The sequence below is a fragment of the Balaenoptera physalus genome (genome assembly GCF_965194825.1).
Source record: "Balaenoptera physalus genome assembly, chromosome: 5".
In the NCBI taxonomy this organism is placed as follows: domain Eukaryota; kingdom Metazoa; phylum Chordata; class Mammalia; order Artiodactyla; family Balaenopteridae; genus Balaenoptera; species Balaenoptera physalus.
This window is the reverse complement of record NC_138884.1, coordinates 55,548,944-55,566,005: the sequence shown is the minus strand read 5'-3', so window position 1 is coordinate 55,566,005 and position 17,062 is coordinate 55,548,944. Positions and strand designations below refer to the sequence as shown.

Sequence of the window (17,062 nt, the reverse complement as noted above, 5' to 3'; positions counted from 1 at the left end):
TTGAAGAGATTATAGTTGAAAACTTCCCAAACATGGGAAAGGAAATAATCAATCAAGTCCAGGAAGCACAGAGAGTCCCATACAGGATAAATCCAAGGAGAAATACACCAAGACACATATTATTCAAACTATCAAAAATTAAATACAAAGAAAAAATATTAAAAGCACCAAGTGAAAAACAACAAACAACACAAAAGGGAATCTTCATAAGGTTAACAGCTGATCTTTCAGCAGAAACTCTGCAAGGTAGAAGGGAGTGGCAGGACATATTTAAAGTGAGGAAAGGGAAAAACCTACAACCAAGATTACCCTACCCAGCAAGGATCTCATTCAGATTCGATGGACAAATCAAGAGCTTTACAGACAAGCAAAAGCTATGAGAATTCAGCACCACCAAACCAGCTTTACAACAAATGCTAAAGGAACTTCTCTAGGCAGGAAACACAAGAGAAGGAAAAGACCTACAAAAACAAACCCCCCAAAATTAAGAAAATGGTAATAAGAACATACATATAGATAATTACCTTAAATGTAAATGGATTAAATGCTCCAACCAGAATACATATACTGGCTGAATGGATACAAAAACAAGACCCATGTATATGCTGTCTACAAGAGACCCACTTCAGACCTAGGGACACATACAGGCTGAAAGTGAGGGGAAAGAAAAAGATATTCTATGCAAATGGAATAAAAAGAAAGCTGGAGTAGCAGTTCTCATGTCAGACAAAATAGACTTTGAAAAAAGACTATTACAAGTGACAAAGAAGGACACTACATAATGATCAAGGGATCAATCCAAGAAGAAGATATAGCAATTGTAAATATTTATGCACCCAACATAGGAGCACCTCAATAAATAAGGCAAATGCTAACAGCCATAAAAGGGGAAATTGACAGTAACACAATAATAGTAGGAGACTTTAACATCCCACTTTCAACAATGGACAGATCAACCAAAATGAATATAAATAAGGAAACACAAGCTTTAAATGACACATTAAACAAGATGGATTTAATTGATATTTAAAGGATATTCCATCCAAAAACAACAGAATACACTTTCTTCTCAAGTGCTCATGGAACATTCTCCAGGATAGATCATATCTTGGATCAGAAATCAAGCCTTGGTAAATTTAAGAAAATTGAAATCATATCAAGTATCTTTTCTGAGCACAACACTATGAGACTAGATATCAATTACAGGAAAAAATCTGTAAAAAATACAAACACATGGAGGCTAAACAATACACTACTTAGTAACCAAGAGATCACTGAAGAAATCGAAAAGAAAATTAAAAAATACCTAGAAAAAAATGACAATGAAAACACGAGCACCCAAAACCTATGGGATGCAGCAAAAGCAGTTCTAAGAGGGATGTTTATAGCAATACAGTTGTACTTCAGGAAACAAGAGACATCTCAAATAAACAACCTAAACTTACACCTAAAGCAATTAGAGAAAGAAGAATAAAAAAACCCCAAAGTTAGTAGAAGGAAAGAAATCATAAAGATCAGATCAGAAATAAATGAAAAAGAAATGAAGGAAACAATAGCAAAGATCAATAAAACTAAAAGCTCGTTCTTTGAGAAGATAAACAAAATGGATAAACCATTAGCCAGACTCATCAAGAAAAAAAGGGAGAAGACTCGATTCAACAGAATTAGAAATGAAAAAGGCAAAGTAACAACTGACAGTGCAAAAATACAAACGATCATAAGAGATTACTACAAGCAACTATACGCCAATAAAATGGCAACCTGGAAGAAATGCACAAATTTTTAGAAAAGCACAACCTTCCAAGACTGAACCAGGAAGAAACGGAAAATATAAACAGACCAATAACAAGAACTGAAATTGAAACTGTGATTAAAAATCTTCCAACAAACAAAAGCCCAGGCCCAGATGGCTTCACAGGCAAATTCTATCAAACTTTTACAGAAGAACTAACACCTATCCTTCTCAAAGTCTTCCAAAATATAATAGAGGGAGGAACACTCCCAAACTCATTCTATGAGGCCACCATCACCCTGATACCAAAACCAGACAAAGATGTCACAAAAAAAAACTACAGGCCAATATCACTGATGAACATAGATGCAAAAATCTTAAACAAAATACTAGAAACCAATAGCACATTAAAAGGATCATACACCATGATCAAGTGGGGTTTATCCCAGGAATGCAAGGATTCTTCAATATACACAAATTAATCAATGTGATACACCACATTAAAAAACTGAAGGATAAAAACCATATGATAATCTCAGTAGATGCAGAAAAAGCTTTTGAGAAAATTCAACACCCATTTATGATAAAAATTCTCCAGAAAGTAGGCATAGAGGGAACCTACCTCAACATAATAAAGGCAATATATGACAAACCCACAGCCACCATCATTCTTAGTGGTGAAAAACTGAAACCATTTCCTCTAAGATCAGGAACAAGACAAGGTTGCCCATTCTCACCGCTATTCAACATACTTTTGGAAGTTTTAGCCACAGCAGTCAGAGACGAAAAAGAAATAAAAGGAATCCAAATCAGAAAAGAAGAAGTAAAACTGTCACTGTTTGCAGATGACATGATACTATACGTAGAGAATCCTAAAGATGCTCTGAGAAAACTACTGGAGCTAATCAATGAATTTGGTAAAGTAGCAATATACAAAATTAATACATAGAAATCTTTTGCATTCCTATACACTAACAACGAAATATCTGAAAGAGAAATTACTGAACAAATTACCATTGCAACAAAAAGAATAAAATGCCTAGGAATAAACTTACCTAAGGAGACAAAAGACCTGTATGCAGAAAACTATAAGACACTGATGAAAGAAATTAAAGATGATACAAAGAGAAAGATACCATATTCTTGGATTGGAAGAATCAACATTGTGAATATGAGCATACTACCCAAAGCAGTCTACATATTTAATGCAATCACTATCAAATTACCAATGGCATTTTTCAGAGAACTAGAACCAAAATATTTCACAATTTGTATGGAAACGCAAAAAACACCAATAGCCAAAGCAATATTGAGAAAGAAAAATGGAGCTGGAGGAATCAGGCTCCTGGACTTCAGACTATACTACAAAGCTACAGTAATCAACAGAGTATGGTAATGGCACAAAAATAGACATATAGATCAATGGAACAGGATAGAAAGCTGAGAGATAAACCACACACATATGGTCAAAGTATCTTTGATAAAGGAGGCAAGAATATACAATGGAGAAAAGACAGTCTCTTCAATAAGTGGTGCTGGGAAAACTGGACAGCTACATGTAAAAGAATGAAATTAGAACATTTCCTAACACCATACACAAAGATAAACTCAAAATAGATTAAAGACCTAAATGTAAAGTCAGAGACTATAAAACACTTAGAGGAAAACATAGGCAGAACACTCTATGACATAAGCCACAGCAAGATGCTTTTTGACCCACCTCCTAGAGAAATGGAAATAAAAACAAAAATAAACAAATGGGACCTAATGAAACTTAAAAGCTTTTGCACAGCAAAGGAAACTATAAAGAAGACAAAAAGACTACCCTCAGAATGGGAGAAAATATTTGCAAATGAAGCAACTGACAAAGGATTAATCTCCAAACTTTACAAGCAGCTCATGCAGCTCAATGTCAAAAAATCAAACAAACCAATCCAAAAATGAGCAGAAGACCTAAATCGACATTTCTCCAAAGAAGATATACAGATTGCCAACAAACACATGAAAGGATGCTCAACATCACTAGTCATCAGAGAAATGCAAATCAAAACTGCAATGAGGTATCACCTCACACCGGTCAGAATGGCCATCACCAAAAAAATGTAAAAACAGTAAATGCTGGAGAGGGTGTGGAGAAACGGGTACCCTCTTGCCCTGCTGGTGGGAATGTAAATTGATACAGCCACTATGGAGAACAGTATGGAGGTTCCTTAAAAAACTAAAAATTGAACTACCATATGATCCAGCAATCCCACTACTGGGCATATACCCTGAGGAAACCATAAGTCAAAAAAAGTCATGTGCCACAATGTTCACTGCAGTACTATAGGCAGGACATGGAAGCAACCTAAGTGTCCATCGACAGACGAATGGAGAAAGAAGATGTGGCACGCATATACAATGGAATATTACTCAGCCATAAAAGGAAATGAAATTGAGTTATTTGTAGTGAGATAGATGGACCTAGAGTGTGTCATACAGTTAAGTCAGAAAGAGAAAAAGAAATACCATATGCTAACACATATATATGGAATCTAAAATTAAAAGAAAGGTTCTGAAGAACCTAGGGGCAGGACAGGAATAAAGACGCAGACATAGAGAATGGACTTGAGGACACAGGGAGGGGGAAGTGTATGCTTGGATGAAGTGAGAGAGTAGCATTGACATATGTACCCTACCAAATGTAAAACAGATAGCTAGTGGGAAGCAGCTGCATAGCACAGGGAGATCAGCTCGGTGCTTTGTGACCACCTAGAGGGGTGGTATAGGGAGGGCGGGAAGGAGACGCAAGAGGGAGGGAATATGAGGATATATGTATACATATAGCTGATTCACTTTGTTATACAGCAGAAACTAACACACCATTTTAAAGCCATTATACTCCAATAAAGATGTTAAAAATTATAAGCCAACACCCCTAATACAGTTATTAAGTCCAACTGTCTTTTAAGTTCTTTATCATATTTCTTATGCATATCTACTTTAATGTAGTTAAAAGTGTAATTTACACAATTTTGTTTCCTATTTTTGGTAATGTAAAGCATTTTCTAAGCTGCTACATTGTCTTTTTTTTTAAACTGAGGTACAGTTTATTTACAATATTATATTAGTTTCAGGTGTACAGCATAGTGATTCAAAATTTTTATAGATTATACTCCATTTAAAGTTCCTACAAAATATTGACTATATTCCCTGTACAGTACAATATATCCTTGTAGCTTACTTATTTTGTACATATTAGTTTGTACCTCTTAGTCCTCTATCTATATCTTGCTCCTCCCCTTTTCCATCTCCCAATTGGTAACCACTAGTTTATTCTCTATATCTGTGAGCCTGTTTTTTTTGTTGTTGTTGTTATACTCACTAGTTTGTTTTATTTTTTAGACTGCACATAGAAGTGATAACAAGAGGTATTTGTTTTTCTCTGTCTGACTAATTTTACTAAGTTTCTCTCTCTTTCAAGCTATTCCTCATACTCTCGAGATCCTTTGTGGTGAAAGCCTTTGAAATATAAGCTGTCACTGTTTGCAGGTGACATGATACTATACAGGGAGAATCCTAGAGAAGCTACCAGAAAACTACTAGAGCTAATCAATGAATTTGGTAAAGTAACAGGTTGCAAAATTAATGCACAGACATCTCTTGCATTCCTATACACTAATGATGAAAAATCTGAACGAGAAATTAAGGAAACACTCCCATTTACCATTGCAACAAAAAGAATAAAATACCTAGGAATAAACCTACCTAAGGACACAAAAGACTTGTATGCAGAAAACTATAAGACACTAATGAAAGAAATTAAAGATGATACAAGCAGATGGAGAGATATACCATGTTCTTGGATTGGAAGAATCAACATTGTGAAAATGACTATACCTCCCAAAGCAATCTACAGATTCAGTGCAATCCCTATCAAACTACCAATGGAATTTTTCACAGAACTAGAACAAAAAATTTCACAATTTGTATGGAAACACAAAAGACCCCGAATAGCCAAAGCAATCTTGAGATAGATAAACAGAGCTGTAGGAATCAGGCTCCCTGACTTCAGACTATACTACAAAGCTACAATAATCAAGACAGTATGGTACTGTCACAAAAACAGAAATAAAGATCAATGGAACAGGATAGAAAGCCCAGAGATAAACCCACACACATATGGTCACGTTATCTTTGATAAAGGAGGCAAGAATATACAATGGAGAAAAGACAGTCTCTTCAATAAGTGGTGCTTGGAAAACTGGACAGCTACATGTAAAAGAATGAAATTAGAACACCCCCTAACACCATACACAAAAAGAAACTCAAAATGGATTAAGGACCTAAATGTAAGGCCAGACACTATCAAACTCTTAGAGGAAAACATAGGCAGAACACTCTGTGACATAAATCACAGTAAGATCCTTTTTGACCCACCTCCTAGAGAAATGGAAATAAAAGCAAAAATAAACAAATGGGACCTAATGAAACTTAAAAGCTTTTGCACACCAAAGGAAACCATAAACAAGACGAAAAGACAACCCTCAGAATGGGAGTAAATATTTGCAAATGAAGCAACTGACAAAGGATTAATCTCCAAAATTTACAAGCAGCTTATGCAGCTCAATATCAAAAAAACAAACAACCCAATCCAAAAATGGGCAGAAGACCTAAATAGACATTTCTCCAAAGAAGATATACAAATTGCCAACAAACACATGAAAGAATGCTCAACATCATTAATCATTAGAGAAGTACAAATCAAAACTACAATTAGATATCATCTCACACCAGTCAGAATGGCCATCATCAAAACATCTATAAACAATAAATGCTGGAGAGGGTGTGGAGAAGAGGGAAACCTCTTGCACTGTTGGTGGGAATGTAAATTGATACAGCCACTATGGAGAACAGTATGGAGGTTCCTTAAAAAACTAAAAATAGAACTAATATACAACTCAACAATCCCACTACTGGGCATATACCCTAAGAAAACCATAATCCAAAAAGAGTCATGTGCCACAACGTCCACTGCAGGACTATTTACAATAGCCAAGACATGGAAGCAACCTAAGTATCCATCAATAGATGAATGGAGAAAGAAGATGTGGCACATATATACTATGGAATATTACTCAGCTCTAAAAAGAAACGAAATTGAGTTATTTATAGTGAGGTGGATGAACCTAGAGTCTGTCATTCAGAGTGAAGTAAGTCAGAAAGAGAAAAACAAATACCGTATGCTAGCACATATATATGGAATCTAAAAAAAAAAAAGGGTCATGAAGAACCTAGGGACAGAATGGGAATAAAGACACAGACCTACTAGAGAATGGACTTGAGGATACGGGGAGGGGGAGGGGTAAGCTGCGACAAAATGAGCGAGTGGCATGGACATATATACACTACCAAATGTAAAACTGATAGCTAGTGGGAAGCAGCCGCATAGCATAGGGAGATCAGCTCGGTGCTCTGTGACCACCTAGAGGGGAGGGATAGGGAGGGTGGGTGGGAGGGAGACGCAAGAGGGAAGAGATATGGGGATATATGTATATGTATAGCTGATTCACTTTGTTATAAAGCAGAAACTAAGACACCATTGTAAAGCAATTATACTCCAATAAAGATGTTAAAATAAATAAATAAAATAAATAGTTTTGTCAATTCAGTAGATAAAAATGTTATCATGATGTCATTTTAATTGGTGATTTTGAATACTAGTGAGGTAGAACTTTTTTGTTTTTTGCGTGTGTGTGACTTGAATCTAATTTTTTTAGTTTGTGATGTTTGAATAGACATTTTACATTTTAATATAGTAAAATCTATTTTTCCATCATAATTTTGCAGGTTTTATACTGATAAAATACTTTCATAAGTTAAATATTTATCTCTATTTTCCTCCTGTTTTATAGAATTTAAAAAATCATTTAACTCTGTAATTCATCTGAAACACATTTTGGTGTACTTTGTACAATGAGTATCAAATTTAATTTTTTCAAATATATAATTTTTCCTCTGATTACTTAATGTTTTCTTCACTGTATATGTTATAGTCTGTTTCATGGCCAATTAATTCGTTCCATTGATCTGTCTGTTGATTTTTGCACAGGTTCTCAATTTGTTTTAAATAAGTTTTAAACTACATTTTGATGTTTGATGGAGTGAGTGCCCTTTCATTGTTTTTATTTTTCCAAAAACCTTTTGTGTTTGTATAGTTTGCTCATCCAGAGGAGTTTTAGAATAGTTTTATCATGCTTTTTTCCCCAAAATATCCCACTGGAAAGAACTCACACATTTAAAATATTTTGTATCTCTTTGTTTAGCTAGATCTTATTTTACATTTTCAGTAAAGTTGTATAGTTTTAGTCTATGTTTCACACTTTTTTGTCATAGTTATTTGTAGGCATTTTATATTCTTATTTGCTACTCTGAATGGGATTTTTTTCTATGATATTTTCCAGCTCGATTTATTGGTGTACTACTTTTAAATATTTTTTCCATAGTTGTTTATAATAGTTCCCACTGTCAATTTTGGCACCAGAGGGAGCTGTGGTGTAGTGGAAAGAGACCTCGTTAACGATAAGGCCTGACTCTGAGTCCTGGCTCTGTAAATTATTTCTGCTGTAGCCTTTGCCAGATCATCTATAAAATGGGAACATTCCTCCCACCTCTCACAGGGTGTTAGGAAAATTCACTGAGAAACGTTAATGTACACGAGTCCCTTGGCAGATGATCTGGAGGGGTTGAGATTGAGATTGAGAACTCTTGGGGGGTGAGTAGGCACTCACATAATGTGGGCAGCTATTACTCTACCTAGATGTGAGATAGCGCTTAATGGGAAATGTGGTCCTATCTGTAGATGAGGAAAAGAAAAGATCATTAACAGCATTTCTAGGATTTGATATTAAAGTCAGCTTCTGATTTTTATGCATTATAAATATCGCATGAATTGAGAGGATAGATTATTAAAACGGCAACATGTTGTTGTGGAACAAATAGTGATACGGAAGCCAGGGAATGTGGGTTCTGTTCCCCACTGTGCCACGTTGTTGGGTGATCCTGAGTGGTTCAGTCTCTTGGAACCTCAGTTTGCTAATATGTAAAGCAGAGGTTCAAGTGTGAGACAAGACAGTACAGACAAATTGAAGATTGTTTCTGCAAATGAAATGAGGGTACTAAGTGGAATGCCTGATTTATTCTGCATGTACTTGATGGTTCTCTAGATTGGGTTCCAGTGGCTTTGGTAGATATATGATACCTGATTTGGGTAGGTTTCATGCACTCTCTAAAATTATCGTCATTGTTGGATCAAAAACCATGGCTCTTCCAGGAGAGCAGGGAAGTTCCTTTTTTGTTTGTTTTTTAAATAACAGTGGTAAAAATGCTGCAGGTTTTTAAAAAAAAATTAACATACGTTTTAAAAAGTCTTCAAACTATTTATGTGGTTTTTTTTAGACGATTAAAGTGTTGACAGACTCTTAACTAGAGCCTTGGGGGGAGCAACGCTGTAATCCAATGAATAACATTCACGAATTCAGGATCATGTTGGATATTATCACTCATTACCACTGTGAGAGAAGGATGATTAAACTAATAGTTACTGGGAGACGTTTCTGGTGACAGGAGGCAATGATGAAAATAAACTGACTTCAATATACATTTAGAATCGGGAATAATGGGACGTGGCAGGAAGCCAATAAATGAACATGGCCCTCCGCTCTGATCAATGAATTACTTTCCTCTCTTTCTCCCTCCTCTTGAGAGCCACACAGGAACCTTAATGAAAAATCAATAGCCCTCTGTAATTCAAAACTGGAATCAATCGTTTGACCTGACTGTTTTATTTTTTTATTTTTTCCTTCCTAAGAGAATCAGCTCAAGACAGAGTTCAGTTGTAAAGATCAGTTCTTCAAAAAGCCTACAGAAGAAACCTGACATCAGTCCACAACAATTTATGCCTGTTATGGCCAAGGATTTTCTTCCTTGGCATTGCAAGGAGGATTGGGACTTTAGATTTGCTTTCCACATCAGTTCTTACTTTTAATCCTTATCTTAAAACTTATTTTGCAACCATCATTAGTTTTGTTTTCTTAATGGTTCTATGGCAGTTACTGCTCTCAGTGCTGCGATGTTTAAAACATAGGTTTGTAGCTTGGGATACTGTCTTTAGATTCCCCTGGGATCGAATGGGAACGAGTTTTTCCAGCAGCCCTCTGTGAATACCTTCTTCAGCAACTGTTAGCTGTGAAGTCTGTGCTCAAAACAAGTCAGGCCCCACATATCCTTGTCCTAGAAGCAATTAGTACAGGCTGAAAGGAAACTAGGATGTGGTTTTAAATTGTGTTTTCTGCTTTTCATTTCAAATCTACATAATACAGGACAGAGGTTTTCAGGGTCTCTACTAGCCCATATGCAGTGATATGCCAGTAAATCTTCAACAACTGGCTCTCTTGTTGGGGACAGCTTTTCTTTGTAGAGTTTACTAGTTTCCTTGGTGTAAATATTCACATCATGGCTGATTTCAAGCTCTCAACATGACTGTCACTGAACATGGAGTTGGGAGGAGACACACACAAAGGGCTCAGCTTGACAGCTGGTGCGAGCTGGTCCCAGGACAGTGCTGTGACTATTTGGCATCTTTGCACAAATTAGAACATAGCACCCACTCTGGGCAGATACAACATGGCTTAGTCAGTGGTATGGGGACTGGAGTTCAGTCCCTACTTCACCCCTTGGCCAAGCATAGCTGTGCAGTGTATGCTGTGTATTAACCTGTACAACAAGATGTGAGCTCTGGGAGTTCTCACCTTGGGGGTCCATAAACCCTGAGGGGCCCGTGGATGGGCTTCTTATTGTACAGTCCTGTGTTTGTGTGTGTGTGTGTGTGTGTGTGTGTGTGTGTGTGTGTGTGTGTGTGTGCCCCTTTATCTAAGGAAAGGATCCATGGCTTTTATCAGATTTTTAAGAGTTCCTAATTCAAAAAGTTAAATCCATAAAAATTCTAACTACATTGGTAGAAATCTGACGATTTTGGAACTACTTTTAAATGCAATTTCAAAGGATATGGAGCCACAAGATCTAGTAAGAGTCCTGACTTTGCGGCTTTCTAGGAAGAAAGATGGAATAATTTTGCAAGTAGAGGCAAGAACAGAATTTTGATAGGTCTATGTATTTTTGAATACCTCATAGATTTATACAATATTCACATTCTGTATAATGATGCAGTCAGAAGGCAATAGGATTTGATTTTCCTGCATTCATCACATGCCAATCTCAACAACACGCATTAAGAAAATAGGGAAATATTCATCCCTTTCTGCCCTTTGTTAGTGGCACAGAGCAGTTCAAGAATCACCGATTCCTTTTCTGTCTTTGCCCTGGTGCTGGCCTTACACCCAATTTATGGTCGATTTGCTCAGGCTCATCCTGCACAATTTCTAGCGTTCGGAGAATGTTTCTCATGGCAGCATCTAGTATCTGTGGCTGCTGATTGAGGACAAGGAGTGATAAAGGGGAAACACTGATCTCCATTTCAGCGGTTGAGGCTGCGTAAACCCGAGTTATAATCTGAGTGTTGCATATATAGAGGTTTAAAAAGTGCATTCCTGCTTCATATTTTCATTGAGTCATCTGGCAGGTCTCTTTGCCATTATTTTGTAGGGATTCAGAGGGCTTAAGAACATGCCCAAGGAAACTGAGAATTAGAAGCAGAGTCAAGTCCAAAACCCAACTCTTTTCAAATTTTGTCTAATGCTCTTTGCACTACTCCTATTGCTGCATTGTCGTCATATTCCTGCTTTTTCAAAGGGTTGAAGGCTGAAGCAGTCACATGTGTCAGTGAGCCAAGGGTGTGCTGATGGTAAACCTCAGGGCTGCTGGTTGGAGTGTAGTTACTGTAATATTCCTGGTGACATTTCTAAAGGCAACATCTTTTGCGAGCAAGGACTTTGGAGAAACACAAACCTGGAGTGGACTCCTGGCTTTGCTCCTGTAACCACTATAAGTCTCAGTTTTCTTTTCTGTAAAATAGGGGCAACAGCACTTCCCTCAAGATTGTTGTAAGGATTAGAGCACTTAGCCCATGCCCAAAAAGCACATGTAGGCATTCACTGAATGGTAATTATGCTGATTATTTATACCATACTCAACATTCTGATCCATTTACCACAAAAAATCACTATCTAGAAGTTCAGAGTCATAATTTATTTGACAAGCTTTAGTGGCAAATACCTGCACTAAGATATCTGGCAAAGGTTCCAAATAAGGCCACCTGGCCTATTAAATCTTTGTTTCTACTCTCTAAACACCCCGGGAGGCTACCCAAAGGGGGCTAATGTATCAAAGAAAAAAAAATAAAGAAAAGAAAATAGAACAAACCCTCATCTCCTTCAAACCACAAAACTCTCAGGCATAAGGTTTCTGATGACCTTCATTTCTAGCTCTACGTAAGTCCAAAAAACAGACTGGCATCTCTGCTTATTTTTGTGGGCTGCTCCTCCAAGCATTCAGTAAGTGACATATCATTACATGATATTTCTGTTTCCACTTAATATGGTCCACATTACTGCTGAGTTACAAGTACTTTCTCTCATCACAAATATCCTGCTGCTACCGTCAGTGATAATCTATTCTTCTTATCTTCTGCATTTTTTCCGTGAATGTGTGGAAGATTTCTCCCCTGCTGGACAGATCCCTTCTGCTTCTGTGCCCCTGCTTCTGCTGTGTTGTCTGTTTGCTTAACGTCTGGGCTGCTGGCAAGAAAGCAGGCTCCATTCGTTGGCATGAAGCTAAGTATACCCCACTGTTGCCAAGTGACCATGCATCACTACGCCTGTATTTTAGGTTTCCGGGTGTCTTATCCCTTGACATCTTCTTAAGTCCAAGTGGGGAGGAGCAGTGTTTGAAATGTTCAGGATGCTGGGGCAGATGGATGCATTCCTGGAAGGGAGGCCCTGAGATCTGGCACAGAAGGACTGAATCTGCAGTCATTTCTCCTCCACCAAGGTCATAGCGGGGTTCAATTGGCATCTGACTCCCACCCCCACTTCCTCCTTCCTTTCAAAAAAACCTGTTCCAGTTGTCAAAAAAGACTTCCTTTAATTCCTCAAGAGAATTTTTTCAAATTTCCCCATTGCCTTATAAAGGCAAATTAATCCTCCCTCTCTTTTTCTTTTGACTCAATTTTTTAAAGATTTCTATTCTTCTCCCTCCCTTCCCTCCCCCCTTCCTTCCCTTCTCTCCCTCTCTTTCTTTTCCTTCCTTCCTTCCTCTTCCCTCCTTTTTCCTTCTTTCTCTCCCTGCCTCTGTAGAGTTAGCTTTATTTGTAAATTTTAGTTTAAGAGCATGGACTTGGGAGCCAGACAGCCTGGTTTTGAATTCCATCTCTGCTGCTTATCAACTGTATGTTGTAAGGCAGGTTATTTAATCTCTCTGTGACTCAGTTTACTCATCTGTAAAATCTGGATAATAATAGAACTTAATTTATAGGGTATTCTGATGATTAAATGAGTTAGTATATGCATGATTGTCACATAGTGAGTCATAAGTGTTGGCTATTACTCATCTATTTATTTATTTATCATTTTACAATCCAGATTTGTACCACATTGACTAGAGACATTTTAGGATGCACTATGATGAGTTTTAAACTTAGAAATGAGAAATATAAATACAGTGCCTTTTAAAAATTTCTGTGAGCATTCACCCTATAAAATACAGAAAAAATAAAGAAAACATATTTAACGAAAAAGGCATTTCCTAGGACATACTTTGGTGTTGCCATTTTTAGGAGCAAGAAAGAACAATTATCCAGCCCTGAGTACTGTTGGCTTTGGTTGCATGCACCAAATTAAAATATGTACGTAACTAAATACAACCGTAAGTTTTCATTGCAATCTGCTGTATGTATTTTTTTGGGCTTTAGTCCCAGCTGTTCCATGTATATTTAGTTAAATAATGTACCTCTATAAGAACAAGTGTTATGCCTATTTTTAAAGGCACGTTTTAATTAACTGCACATATATGTTTTGTTTTACTTTTATAGAAAGTCCTCAGACTCAGGGTTCATTTTGCGTGGCTACCTCCAGAACACGTGAGCACCACTGGATGCCAGAAAGTGGATTTTCTCTCAGGCTTTCCCCAGAGACAAAGCTGTTGGTAAGACCTTGAACTCAGGTCATTTTTCTTTGCACCATCTTATAAGTCTTCTTGGCATTATAACCAGTAGTTCTTTTGCATTCCAGACAGTGGCGCCCCACATGTAAGAGCTTTATAAACATTGTTTGATGATATTTATCTATCCTTGACCTGTCAACACGTCAGTGTCTTGTCTATAAAACTGAGATAGTATACCTATTCTTCCTGCCTCACCAAAATTTGTTAAGGCATAACAAACCATCTGTCATATATTTGAAACAATTTTCAGGATTTTGTTTTAGAGGATACTTTCAAATGCTGTTTGTCACCATACCTAGATTTCTAGGTAAGGTCCGTTTTTGTTGATTTGCTGGGGGAAATGCGTATTTAGATTCAAAATCAAATTATCAGGTGGAATATAAATAGAGAAAACAACAAAGTGTGTTTTTAATACTTTGGCATTTTCACATGAGTTCTTGCCAATCAGTTTCTTTTTTATGGCTATAAGCTGATTTTCCTCCCCTGTTAAGAACAAATGCCCTTTATTTTAATCAGTTTCTACTTGCTGACAGCTTTCTTTTTATATGAATTTCAAGTGCAGTAAATTATGTGGAGTTCCTGGTTGCCAAACTGTGCCCATGTAAAATCATATTGGTCCTGTCAACTGATAGACGTAACTTACAAAAAGAAACTCTGGTTTGGAAAGCTCAAAAGCTGAAAGTTGGCTATCATTAAGATTTCATTTGCTTCCAAATCTGATTTCTGTTTTATATAGAAGAATAAAGGTTATGATTTCTGTTAAAATTCTTTTTTATGAGTACCAAAACATACACTGCCTGCTTCATTAACATGCTGCTCCAAAGAGTAAAATTCCCAATGCCATTTGGTAACTGGGAATGAGGAAGGGGAGATGACTAGATGGCCCTGGACATGGATATCAAGTGGAACAATTAAACCACCTGGAGAACTATAGACATGGAAATGGGACAAGGGGTCTTTCACTGCCAGTTTGCTGATTAAAATCTGGGCCGAGTCAGAAGCGATCTCAAGCCATTAGCATCCTACCCTTGGCCAAGGGCCTACTGAGAATAAAATAAGTATGAAATGGGCTTGTTCAGCTCCCTAGGGCCCCAGCCCATTCAGATATTCCTCAGTGCTATACTCATTAGCAGTATCTTAAGAAAGGAACTTAAGCAAACCAAGTTCTGCCCATCCCCTTTAATTCTGAATGGACTGAATTGGCGGGGGTGAACCTTGTCTCTTGCTTCGATTGATGGTCACTCAATGGAGGGTCCCAATGTCTAGGCTTGTCAATCCATCACCTGTGCTGAGCACCGTAAAACAAACAGTATGGGCTTAGCAAGGCTGTTGACCTTTTGTGAACTGGAATGACATGTGCTTGCAATTGGAGGGTGAGATGGGGAAAAGGAGTAATAAAGGTCTCATTAATATACTAGATTTGGGTAACAATTACAGTGAGTGTTATGGAGACAAAGGGAAGGCAACCAGCCTATGCTGGAATCTCATAGGACTGGAGCTGTTAAGTGGTGGTAAGAGCCAGGCCCATTTGCATGGATGCATGCACTGGGTTACTTGTGTGTGATATCTCTGCATACACATATGTGTACTATATAAAGTAAAATACTATTTTTCTATGATATGGATGTAGTTTACAAAAGTGTGACTGTAATGAGGATGATTCCACAAGTTCTGATCAAAGCTCTCATTCTTTTATGAGCTTATCTTCTATCAGGCTATAGGAGGTAAAATATTAGTTAAAACAATCCCTGTCTGAGTTGAGATTTTGGTATTGGAGGAGTGGCTGGTGGAATGGAAAGAGCTCTGAATGGGTTAGCAGAGGACTTTTCTTTTAGACTCAGCTGTCCCACCCAAAAAACCGTGTAGTAGGAAGAAGCTTCTAAACCTGTCTGGGCTTCCTTTGCTTATAGGCAAATCCGAAGATTAGATAGATGATCTCTGGTCTCCTTTTCTAAAATTCTTGCTTCGGTGGTAATGTTGGTGGGAATCTTTACCTTGGTTTTTACTGAGTTGGGGTAATTTCCGATAGCCTTTCTTTGTCTTTCTCCTCCTAGGAAATCCTCTCACTTTTTGTTCCTTTGAGGTTTTGGAAGAAAGGAAAAAGTGAGGAAAGTGGTAAAAAGAGGTGAGAGAGAAGCAGAGCACTGGCCAGGGTGCCAAGCTGGCATTCAGCATCCCCAGCCGGTGCTCTGCCCCGCCGTGCCTGCCTGGCAGCTAGACAGGAGCGCCTCTCCACCTGGGCGGGTGCTGTGCCTCACAGTCAGGGAACAGCCTAGGGTTATAGCTTCACTTTATTTGTTAAACAAAAGGAGATAATTAAAGGAGCTATAAAAATTCCCTCTGGAGCCTGTACTTGATCTGCACACTGGCTTGGTTTATTAATTGATACAGATTTCCGGTTCAGTTCACCGTGTGCCCATCATTGAACAGTGATCTGTGTGGTCAGGGTCTGTGACCGCAGTGGTGTGGGGGCTCAGGGCTGCACACTGTGTGAGGTATGGCTCCCCTTTCTGAGCAAGTCAGTCACGGCAGGCAGCCAAAGACACGGATCCAGATATTCAGGTCACACAGGAGAGAGCAAGGAAGGAAGCCAGTGTCACTCATCCCATCTAATGTCCCCCTCTTGCCCTCCTTCTTCTTCTTCATGTTCCTGTTTTTCTGGTACATTTTATTCCCCCATTTTCTTCTCCCCCTTTCCCTTAAGTAGAGGTGACACAGATCAATACCTTTGATGGAAAGTAATAATCAGGCCTATTAAGTGACAAAGGTTTACTCTGTAACAGCTGTGCTGGCAGGAGAGGAGAGCTTGTCTGACTAATGAATCATGAAACAATCAGGCAGTAGCCATTTGTGTTTAGATCTGTAAATATGGTGTGGTTCAAGTGCCAGACCATTGCCGGTGCTCCAGCTGGGGGCACAGATGGTCCGCATTCAGAGCAGCACGAGTGTGAAGAAAGGGTTTTTTCCCTTTCTCTGTCCCACACTGCACCTCTCTGAGCCTCCCCTCAGCTCTGTGAAAGAGTAACTTCAGAGAAAGAAAAGAGACTCCTTTCAGCGGAGGACACACCTCCAATGTGCATTTCACTGTAGGTTACCAAGTACTGGTGGTTCCTAAGTGCTCCACCTGGGTGGAAAAAAATTGCTAATGGAAAATGTCACTGTTTTATATTCCCC

General features: G+C 38.0%; 1 protein-coding gene across 4 annotated transcripts in view; it reads left to right on the top strand.

Moving 5' to 3' along the window:
* LOC309661848 (uncharacterized protein) overlaps nt 1-17,062 on the top strand; it is a 635,889-nt gene that overhangs the window by 96,904 nt on the left and 521,923 nt on the right. For all 4 annotated transcript variants that reach the window (XR_014264298.1, XR_014264299.1, XR_014264300.1 and 1 more), the window contains exon 3: nt 13,758-13,870. Coding sequence is in view for 1 of the 4 variants with exons in the window: in XM_082463988.1 (XP_082320114.1) it covers nt 13,758-13,870 (113 nt within the window). In the remaining 3 variants the exon portion in view is untranslated. The remainder of the gene's footprint in view (nt 1-13,757; nt 13,871-17,062) is intronic.